The sequence below is a fragment of the Notamacropus eugenii genome, chromosome 1 (genome assembly GCF_028372415.1).
Source record: "Notamacropus eugenii isolate mMacEug1 chromosome 1, mMacEug1.pri_v2, whole genome shotgun sequence".
NCBI classification, from domain to species: domain Eukaryota; kingdom Metazoa; phylum Chordata; class Mammalia; order Diprotodontia; family Macropodidae; genus Notamacropus; species Notamacropus eugenii.
Genome location: NC_092872.1, coordinates 326239222 through 326251264, shown reverse-complemented (window position 1 = coordinate 326251264; position 12043 = coordinate 326239222). Strand labels below are relative to the sequence as shown.

At 34.8% G+C, this 12043-nt stretch overlaps 1 protein-coding gene across 3 annotated transcripts in view; it reads right to left on the bottom strand.

Annotated features, from left to right (window-relative positions):
* TXNDC16 (thioredoxin domain containing 16) overlaps nucleotides 1–12043 on the bottom strand; it is a 141076-nt gene that overhangs the window by 75592 nt on the left and 53441 nt on the right. For all 3 annotated transcript variants that reach the window (XM_072629704.1, XM_072629706.1, XM_072629705.1), the window contains exon 6: nucleotides 10614–10735. In XM_072629704.1, the coding sequence (XP_072485805.1) occupies nucleotides 10614–10735 (122 nt within the window). The remainder of the gene's footprint in view (nucleotides 1–10613; nucleotides 10736–12043) is intronic.

The window sequence follows — 12043 nt, the reverse complement described above, 5'->3', positions numbered from 1 at the left end:
CTATTATGTGTAGTCCATTGTTGTAGGCTAATGAGATTTATCTTTTGGTTCCTGAGTGAGATCCAGTATGTTATTTAATAACAAATTCCACTAGCACTCCATCTGTACTTTTATCCAAGTTAGTGATAAAATGTTAGCTATTACCTGCTAAGAGAAACTAATCTGGACAATGAAAGGTTTTGATGTTGTTCACTCATTTCAGTCTGACTACTCATGACCCCATTTGGAGTTTTCTTGACAAATTTTCTTGACAAGTTTTCTTGCAATTTCCTTCTCCAGCTTATTTTACAGATGAGGAAACTGAGGCAAACAGGGTTAAGTGACTTGCCCAGGGTCACACAAGTAATGTGTATAAGGTCAAATCTGAACTCAGATCTTCCTGACTCCAGACCCAATGCTCTATCCAAATATCCATGAAAGATAGTATGGTATAAAAAGGATTGGGCTTAAGAAGCAAAGAATCACAGAATTTCAGAATTGGAAGAGAATGCAGTGACTATTTAGTTCAACCTATGCAGGAAAACAAATCACTTCCACAACACTGCACTTTGGGATGTTAGGAAGTTTGTCTCTGCAACTTCCACCTCCTGCTCTCAATTCTGTAGTCTGCAATAAAGTGAAGAAACTCCCAGAATCCTAGCAGCAGAAGAGTGAGTATGTGCAATGACAAAAAGCAGAACCACTGTAACCTAATGCTTACTATAATCTAGAACTAATTGGCCCCTCTATATTTCTGTAAGTAACTAGAGGTCATTGTACAACTCTTCCCCAAGAGGGCTTGGAAGGCCATGGGGTGGCACTGTTGGGGAGGACTTTCTTAACAGGCAATAAGAGGGAGATTTTTTTTTAAAAAGTGCTAACCCAGCTCCCATAGAATAAAGGATGTGGTTCCCTAGGGATTTCCCATAGGGGAAAAAAATTTATTCCCCCTCATCCTCCCATATAGCTCTCAGGGAAAGGGAGGTCACAGTGGGTAGGCCAAGGAAAACTAAGTGAATAGGAGTACAGAACAATCTGACTCATGATGAGGATCAGTGGCTATGCAGGAAGTACCATGATCCGTGCTATAGACCTGATATTCCTGGTCCTGTTCCCATACATAGTGACCTTTTTACATTGAGAGACCCACTATAAACTTCAAAGATTTGGTATCATTTACATACAGACTTGGATGTTTAAATCCTCCCTATGACTCCCAGCTTCAGTTACTTCTTCAGGGAGCCATTAAATTTGTTTTCTATGCTTCTGCTTTAGTTTTTCTCTTTCTCTTTTAATGATGTCAGCATCAGACTTCTTGAATACTAGAAGTAACGGTTGACTACTAACAGCCCTAAAGTCATTAAAGTAATGGACAGTCCTGTAGAAGACCTTAAGGTCCTTTACTAACAAGGGATGATGGCAAGAACAATGTTTTAACTCTTCCCCCCCAAACAAGTTAGCATTTTTTCCCTAACAGGTATTGAAACATTCTGAGACTTGAATACCTCCAGTTCCAGGGCAAAAAAAAGTACTTGTGTCCACTGAAAGACCAAAGCACAGGCCAAGAGAGTAGTAAACACACCACTCTTTAGATCATACCACCTTGGAAAAACTAAAAACATACAAGTTTTTAGAAGTATCTCTGAAAATAGCTGCACAAAACCCCTGAAATTTGGGACAGTGCACCCTCCACCCTGAAAGCAGAGGCCTATCTTAACAAAGGGTTAAAAGTCCAGTAATAGACTTGGAAAATGGGCAAACTACAGAAAAAAGTTCTGACCATAGAAAGTTGCTATGGTGACAAGAAAGATCAAAACATATACTCAGAAGAAAATAATCAAGTCACAGCTTCCAAAAAAAATATAAATCAGGCTACAGAAGAACTCAAAAAGAGTTCTGAAAATCAAGTAAAAGAGGTAGCAGAGAATTGGGAAGAGAACTGAGAGTGATGCAAGAAAATCATTAAAAAAGAGTCAAAAAGTTGGTAATGGAGGCATAAGAAATACTGAAGAAAATAACACCTCAAAAAATAGACTAGGCCAAATGGTAAAAGAGGTAAAAGAAAAATAATTAAATAAGGAGAACACCTTGAAAATTAGAACTGGTCAAATGGAAAAGGAGGTACAAAACCTCACTAAAGAGATGAACTCCTTAAAAATTAGAACTGGCTAAAAGGGAAAGGAGGTACAAAAGCTCAATGAAGAAAATAGTTCCTTAGAAAATTAGACTTGAGCAAGTGGAAGTTAATTACTCTATGAAACATCAAGAAACAACAAAAAACAAAAGAATGAAAAAAACAGAAGACAATATGAAATATCTCAGAAAAACAATTGACCTGGAAAATAAATCTGAAACAGATAAATTTTTAAATTATTGGATATGCTAAAAGTTATGATAAAAAAGAGCCTAGACACCATCTCTCAACAGTTTATCAAGGAAAACTGCCATAACAAACTAGAACCAGGGGGTAAAATAGAAATGGAAAGAATCCAACAATCACCTGCTGAAAGAAATCCAAAAATGAAAAATCCCAGGAATATTACATCCAAATTCTAGAGCTCCAAGGTTAAGGAGAAAATAGTGCAATCAGAAACAATTCAAGTATGATGGAGTCACAGTCATAGGATAACACAAGACTTAGAAGCTTTTGCATTAAATGATCAGAGGGCTTGGAATATGATATTCCAAAGGGCAAAAGAGCTAGGATTACAACCAAGAATCACCTATCCAGAAAAACTGAGTTTAATCCTTTGGGGGGAAAAATAGATATTCAATGAAATAAAGGACTTTCAAGCACTGCTGATGAAAAGACCAGAGCTGAATAGAAAATTTGACTTTCAAATAACAGATTCAAGAGAACCATAAAAAGGCATATTGTTAATGGAATGAGAGATCTCTCCCATCCATTGATAGGCGTATATGACCTGCTTAAGTACGGAAGTCTGAGTCACATGAGTCTAAGTCACAGGAGCAGGAAGGTGTGGAGAGGAAGGGTGGAGCAGAGCTGAGAGGAAGTGAGACAGAGCAGGTAGAGTTGGGAAAGAGAGAGGAAGCAAGCAGCTAGCTGTGAGTGAGAGAGGGAGTGATTTTGCTTAAAGGAGTTGGTTTGTGTGAAGGCCTTATAATGTCTATTGACTTCTTGGTTACTATGATGGATTTTTTTGGTGTTTAAATAAATGTATTGGTTCTGTCTTTAATGAAGAGAATCTGTTATATCTTGTGATTCAAACCTGAAAATATGCATATTCATGGATGCTGCTGTGGGTATTGCCTTGGTGATATAAAAGGTAAACAGGAAAGAGAAGTCATAGGAGACTTAATAAGGTTAAACTGTTCACATTCCTACATGTGAAGATGATACTTGTAACTCATAAGAACTTTGTCATTAGTTAGAGCAATTAGGAGTATATGTAGACAGAGGGCACAGGTTTGAGTTGAATATGATGGAAAGATAACTAAAAAATAAAATTTAGGGGTGAGAAAGAGGCATGCATTGGGAGAAAGGGAAAGGTAGAATGGGGTGAGTTATCTGACATAAAAGAGGCAAGACAGAGTTTTTACAGTGGAGGGGAAGATGGGGGATATGGTGGGGAATGATTCAACCTTAGCCTCACTGGAATTGGCTCAAAGAGAGAATAATATACACATTCAATTGGATAAAGAAATCTATCTTATCTTATGAAAACGTAGGAGGGGAAGGGCAATTCAAAAAGGGGGAAGGGGTGTGCTCATAGAAAGAAAGATGGATTGAAGGAGGTAGTAGTCAGAAGCAAAATACTTGAGGAAGAACAGGGTGAAAAGAGAGAAAGAAAAGAATAAGAAAGGAATAGGAGAGAGGAAAACATAGGTAGCAATCAAAGATGAAAAAATTTTGAAGCAAGTTTCTCTGATAAAGGGTTCATCTCTCAAATATATTGAGAAATGAGTCAAGTTTATAGAAGTAAGCACTTCCCAAATAATAAATAGTCACAAGATATGAGCTGTCAGTTTTCAGATGAAGGAATCAAAGCTATCAATGGTCACATTAAAAAGTGCTATAAATCACTACTGGCTGGAAAAATGGAAATTAAAGTAATTCTGAGGTATTACTTTATATCCATTAGATTAGCTAATAGGACAGAATAGGTGAATGACAAATGTTGGGAGGCGATGTGGAAAAACTGACACACTGATGTACTGTTGGTGGAGCTGTGAAATGATTCAACCATTCTATACAGAAATTTGGAATTATGCCCAAATATTTATAGCAGCTCTTCCTGGTGGCAAAGAATTGGAAATAGAAGGGATGCCCATCAAATGAGAAATGGCTGAACAATCTGTTAGTATATGATTGTAATGGAATACTACAGTGATATAAGAAATGATGCTAGATGCTCTCAGAAAAACCTGGAAACACTTAGATGAACTGATGCAAAGTGAAATGAGGAGAACTAGAACATTGTACACAGTAACAGCAATAATATAAGATGATTAACTGTGAATGATTTAGCTATTCTCATCAATATAATGATCCAAGACAACTTTGAAAGATTTATGATGAAAAATGCTATCCATCCCCAGAGAAAGAACTGATGGAGTGTGAATACAGATCAAAGTATACTTTTTTAATTTCTTTATTTTACTTGGTTTTTATTTTGGTTTATGTTTTCTTTTACAAATATGGAAATATGTTTTGCATGACTACACACATATAACCTATATCAAATTGCTTGCCTTCTCAATTAGGGTTGGGGAGGGATGGTGAGAATTTTGAACTCAACAGTGTTGAAAATTGTTTCTACATGTAATTGGGGAAAAGTAAGATACTAAATTTAAATAAAATACAATAAAGAAAACAATTCTACTATTCTTGTTATTTTTTGTTTTGAAAAACAGCTATTTTTCATGTTAATATATTGTGTTTCATTATTGCTATTTTAAAGGCTTTTTAATAAATATTTTAAAATCTTATCCATCTTAATTTCTAACATGGTAAAAATCAATACATAAACCCCACATAAACAAAAACTCTTTTAGCTCCTCTACAATTTTTGAGTGTAAAAGGGTCCTGAGATAAAAAAATCTGGAAACTGTCAGCGGAATCCTTATTCAAATTCTTATAATGCTATATATAGCCATTACACAACAACTATTTCATTATGATTCTATCCAGGAAAGAAATGCAATTTTTTAAAAATGTAATTTCTATAATCTAGAGTTATATGATCAGACTCAAGTATAAATCAGAGTCTCAAAATTGTTACAACAAAAACCTTTGTTCTACAGTTTAGAACCTACAATTTATTCTGTCATGAAACAGCAAAATTATGCTCCTCTACCTCATAAGGCTGCTGTAAAAGTAAATCATAATAATAAGAGAAAAAATAGGGAAAATAAATAACTAACAAACAAATTTCTAGGATAAAGCATACTCAGTGGAGTCACATAACATAACATAACTGACTTCAGTTATACACAGTGTGAAAAAGAGAGAAAAGGAAAGAAACAAGCAATTTTTTAAGTATATATAATATGTGACAGGCATTGTGCTATGCACTTTCAAAATATTATCTCATTTGATCCTCACCACTCTAAGAGTCAGATGTTATTATTATCCCTATTTCACAGTTGAGGAAACTGGGACAAAGAGAGATTAAATGACTTGCTCAAAATCAGATAGCTAGTAAGTGTTTAAGGGTGGATTTAAACTTAGGTCTTCCTGACTCCAGGGAGGAAAGAAGGGAAAGAGGGAAAGGAAGAATAATTAACATAGTGCAAGTAATTCTATATCCACTATTCCATTAAATGAGCAGAGATAAACTTAGGGCATGGCTTGCCAACTTCCATTACTCACCTGACAAAATCAGTTAAACTTGGAGATTTCCTAAAGAGGGTGCCATTTTGACAAAACATGATTTTTTTCTTTACATGCTGATTTTTGAGACTAATTCCACTTTAAGATGCAACTCCTTTTCACATCTCCCATTACAATCCCTTAAATCACATTTTTATCATTACATCATTTACTTTATGCCCGCTCTCTCTACGCATATCCCTTTTATATATCATAAGATACAATTCTCAAGATTAACAAGTATCATCTTCCCTTATAAGAATGTAAACAGTTTGCTCATATTGAATAACAAGCTTGTTTTATCCCCCTGTTTACCATCTTGAGACCTACGTTTGAAGATTGAATTTTCTATTGAGCTCTGGCCTTTTTATCAGGAAGGTCTTATTTCATTAAATGTCCATCTCTTTGCCTGAAATATTATGCTCAACTTTGCTGAGTAAGTGAACCTTGGTTGTAATCCTAGCTCCTTTGCCTTACAGAATATCATATTCCAATTCCTTCCATCTTTAGATGTAGAAACTACCAGGTCCTGTGTGATCCTGACTGGAGCTCCTCGATATTTGAATTGCTTCTTTCTGACTGCCTGTAGCATTTTCTCCTTCACTTGATAGTTCTGGAATTTGGCAATGATATGCCTTTGTGTTTTCAGTTTGGGATCCCTTTCAGGAGGTGAATGGTGGATTCTTTTGATGACGATTTTGCCCTCTGGATCTAGGACTTCTAGGTAATTTTCCTTGATGATTTCTTGGAGGATATTTTTCAGGCTCTTTTTTTTATCATGGCTTTCTGCTAGACGGATAATCCTTAGATTTTCTCTCCTGGATCTATTTTCCAGGTCAGTTGTTTTTTCAATTAGTCCTACACTGGTCCCCTTCAGTAACAGCAAGAGGGACCCTCCTTTTATGATTTTGCTAGCTTCACAGGCTAAGAGACTGCTTACCCGTTCTGCTGATCCCACTGTGCCAGGATTTTTCCTGGGGAAATATTCTCTGAGCTCTTCAAGGTCAACAAGGGGAGGGAGATAGCAATTACTGATCACTCCGCCATCTTGACTCCTGGAAGTTCAAGTAGGTGACTTATAGATATTTAATTTGCGAGCTAATAGTCTCAGAAGTGGCTGCTGCAATTACTTGGGGTGCTGTGCTTCTCTCACCCTCAGTTTCACTGGAATCCCATCCTGAGCTGATATGTTTGAGAATTCACAGCACATCTGCAATTTCAGGGGCTTCCTGCTCAGCCTTGCCACAGCAGGGAAAGCACTGGTACAGCCTGTGCACTGTGCACTGTGTACTCCTCCAGCCCTGCACAGCAGATCCTTCCCATTGACCTTCCAGTCTGTCCTGGGCTAGAAATCTGCCACAGTCTCTCTCCTATTGGATTCCGTCCCTCCAAAATCCACTCCGATTTTCTTTGTAGAGGTATCTGAAGGAGTATGTCTTGGAGCTTAGGTGAGTAGTTGCTCTCACTCTACCATCTTGGCTCACATCATGGGAGATGCGAAAAGGAGGAGGCAGGAAAACGTAAATTACATCACAGGAAGAGGCACATAAACATATTATAGTAGAGGGAAAGAGAGGACAGAGATGAGCATTGTTTGAGATTTACTCTCATCTGATTTGGTTGAAGGAGAGAACAACAAACTCAGTTAAGTATAGAAATATAATTAGCTCTGTAGGCACTAGGAGGGAAAGGGGGAAAGAAAAGGGAGGGGAAGCTAAAAAGGAGGGGAAAAGTAGCAAGGGAAAAAGGGAGTAAAAGGGAGGGGAGCTGAAAGAAGGGTGGGAAGACTAAGGGAGGTGGTGGTCAAAAATTAAAACTCTATTGTGGAGGGAAAGGTAGAAGGGAGTACTAAAAGCATAAACAGGGGGAAAGGAGATAGAGGGAAAGACACAGATAATAATCATAACTGTGAATGTGAATGGGATGAACTCTGATAAAATGGAGACAGACAGTTAAAAACCATAATCCAACAATATGTTGTTTACAAGAAACACATTTGAAACGAGGGCATACACATAGGGTAAAAGCAAAAGGTTGGAGCAAAATATATTGTGCTTCAGCTGATGAAAAAAAAAGCAGGGGTAGCAATCCTAATCTCAGATAAAGAAAAAGCAGAAATAGATCTAATCAAAAGAGATAAGGAAGGAAACTATATCCTACTAAAAGGCACCATAGACAATGAAGCAATTTCATTACTAAACATATATGCTTCAAGTGATATAGAGGAGAAGATAAGGGAGTTACAGAAAGGAAAAGACAGCAAAACTATACTAGCAGGGGACCTCAACCTCCCCCTCTCTGAACTTGATAAATCTAACCTCAAAATAAACAATAAATAAGTTAAGGAGTGAATAAAACTCTAGATAATGCAGATATGATCTCTGGAGAAAAATGAATGGAGAAAGAAAGGAATACACCTTTTTCTCAGTGCCACATGGCATATATACAAAAACTGACCATGTACTATGGCATAAAAACATCACAGTCCAGTGCAGAAAGACAGAGATAGTGAATGCATCCTTCTCAGATCATAATGCAATAAAAATTATATGTAATAAAAGACCATGGAATGATAGACCAAAAATTAATTAGAAACTAAATAATCTAATCCTAAAGAATGAGTAGATTAAACAACAAATCATAGAAACAATCAACAACTTCATTCAAGAGAATGACAATAATGAGACAACCTATCAAATCTTATGAGATACTGCAAAAGCAGTTCTTAGGGGAAGTTTTATATCTTTGAATGCTTACATGAATAAAATAAAGAAAGAGATCAATGAATTGGGCATGTAGCTGAAAAAAGTTAGAAAAAGAACAAATTGAGAATCCCCAAGAAAATACCAAATAAAACCAAAGGAGAGATAAATAAAACTGAAATTAAGAAAACTACTGAAATAATAAATAAAACTAAGAGTTGGTTTTATGAAAAAAACAATAAAATGGATAAACTTTTGGTCAATTTGATTTAAAAAAAGAAATAAGAAAACCAAATTACCAATATCAAAAATGAAAAGGGTAAACTAACATTCAATGAGGAGGAAATTAAAATAATAATTAGAAATTACTTTGCCCAAGAGTATGCCCATAAATTCTACAATCCGAATGGGGTGGATGATTATTTTTAAAAAATATAAATTGCCCAGATTAACAGAAGAGGAAGTTGAATACTTAAATAACCCCATCTCAGAAAAAGAAATTGAAAAAGCCATCAATGAACTCCCTAGGAAGAAATCTCCAGGGCAAGATGGATTTACAAGTGAATTCTATCAAACATTTAAAGAACAGTTAAATCCAATACTACATAGAATATCTGGGAAAACTGCCAAAGAAGGAGTCCTACCAAATTCTTTTTATGATACAAATATGGTTCTGATATCTAAACCAGGAAGAGCCAAAAGAGAGAAAGAAAACTATAGACCAATTTCTCTAATGAATATAGATGCAAAAATTTTAAATAAGATATTAACAAAAAGAATACAGAAACTTATCACGAGAATGATACATTATGATCAGGTAGGATTTATACCAGGAATGTAAGGCTGGTTCAATATTAGGAAAACTATTAGTATTATCGGTCATGTCAACAACAAAACTAACAGAAACCACATGATTACCTCAATAGATGCAGAAAAAGCTTTTGACAAAATACAACACCCATTCCTATTGAAAACACTGGAGAGCATAGAAATAAATGGAACTTTCCATAAAATAATATGCAATATCTACCTAAAACCATTAGCAAGCATTATATGCAATGGGGATAAGCTAGATGCATTTCTAATTACATCAGGGGTTAAACAAGTATGTCCATTATCATCACTATTATTCAATATGGTACCAGAAATGTTAGCTTTATCACTTTTTAGAAGACATTAAAGCTATCTACAGTAATATGAAAAAATGCTCTAAATCACTATTGATTAGAGAGATGCAAATCAAAACTACTCGGAGGTACCACAACCCACCTATTCGATTGGCTAACATGGCAAAACAGGGAGATGATAAATGTTGGAGAAGATGTGGGAGAGTTGGAACACTAATTCATTTTTGGTGGAGCTGTGAGCTGATCCAATTATTCTGGAGAGCAACTGTGGTATATGGATGTAATGGAATATTATTGTGCTATAAGAAATGATGAACAGGAAGACTTCAGAGAAGCCTGAAAAAATTTTTCTGAACTGATGCTGAGTGAAAGAAGCAGAACCAGGAGAACTTTGTACACAGCAACAACCACAGTGTGTGAGGAATTTTTCTAGTAGACTTTGTACTTCATTGCAATTCAAGGACTTAAAAAATTCCCAATGGACTCTTCAGGCAAAATGCCTTCCACATCCAGAGAAAGAACTACAGAATTGGATTGTAGAATGAAGCAGACCATTTTGTTTTGTATTATGTATTGTTTATTTTGTTTAATGACTTCTCCCATTCATTTTAATTCTTCTTTGCAACACGACCAAGGTGAAAATGTATTTAATAGGAATGATGTGTAGAACCTACATAAGATTGTACACCATCTCAGAGAGGAAGTGGGGAGGGATGAGAAAAAAGATCTAAGACATATGAAAGTGATTGTAGAATACTGAAAAAAATAATTTAATAAACAAAAGGAAAAAAGATGCAACTCTACTGTAATTAGTCAATATTAATTAAATGCCACAGAATAACAAAGAAAGTAGACAAGATCTACAAAATATATTTTCAAGTTTGACACTATGATCATAATCTATTTTACTTACCTTCTGTACAGTTACACAAATATAGTAACACAACAAAATTAAAAGTTTTTACTTAGTACCTGGTGTTCCAATTGCTCTTACATATATGAGGGCAATATTAGTTTTTCCCTTCATAGCATTTTCTATATTTTCAAAGTCCTCTAGTGAAGTAACGTATTTTATTTCATTAAATAGAAGTGCACTGTGAAAGAAAAAAAAATTTAGTTTATATGCATTACTTCCAAAAAAGAGTAAGATAAAACAATTAAGTCAATTTATCTCAAACTTCTGATTCCATAAGAGTGGCAAAGAGAACCAATTTAAAAATTACAAAACAATTGTACCACCTCCTATTTAGTTTTAACACTAATCAATAACAATAAAATCAGAATTACTCTAACTGGTAAGATCCATAATCCTAATCAGTAGTCTAGTTCTTACAGTGACAACAAGGTACAGCTCATAGGACAGCAAGATTGTCTTCCATGATATTATTCAATTCAACTCAATATTCTTTAAATTTTATAACTAAAGTAAGGCACTAGTAGGTACTAGCGATAAAAAGATAAAAATTATAATCTCCTGCCCTGTAGGTATTTTTTAATTTTGTGGAGATGTAACATGTATACAAATAAATTCTAATATAAAGTAAGATATAATAGAGGCCAAGGAAAAAATCAAAAGTCTTCTACCAAATTTGATGAGAAAAAAAATCACTTTCAATTCGATAGACCAAGGAAGTGAGAAAGAAATGCACTCTACATAAAGGATAATTTGCCAATATTCTAGTTAAAATATGTACTAAAGCACATTATCCTAATATTCTCAAATAACCCCTTGGAAAATTATCGTCCATTAACATGTAAAATCTTTAATATATTTTTATTTTCAGATTATACTACCTTGTATATATACTACCCTTGTAAGTTCCTTAAATTTACTACCTGTTGTATAAAGTAGTACTAAAAACATTATTTAAGTTATCTTTTGAACCCTTTAGAAACAGCTTGGTCATATGATGGATAAAATGTTTGTCCTGGAGTCAAGAAGACATGAATTCCAATCTGGCTTCAGACACTTACTAGCTACGTGACCTTAGTCAAATGATGTAAAATTCCATCTGATTCAATTTCCTCAACTGTAAAATGGGGATAATAATCATTATCAACCTCCCAGATGAAGATCAAATAAAATAATATTTGTAAAATTCTTATCATAGTACCTCAAATATAATAATAGGCATTCAATAAATACTTATTCCCCTGCCCACCTCTTTCTTGCAGTCTCAGTTTTCCAAGACACATTAATCATAATGACACTCAATAAGCACTTGGGTACCAAAATACAAAAATTAACTCAAAAATTAAAATACTACTTTGTGTAAGGATGGAATCACATTTTTTTTTTGTTTCTACTACTTTTTCTAATTATATTTTAATGGTCAATAGATATTTATTTAGCACCTTCTATGTGCCAGGTGGTGTGCTAAGTGCTATTATATTACAGTACA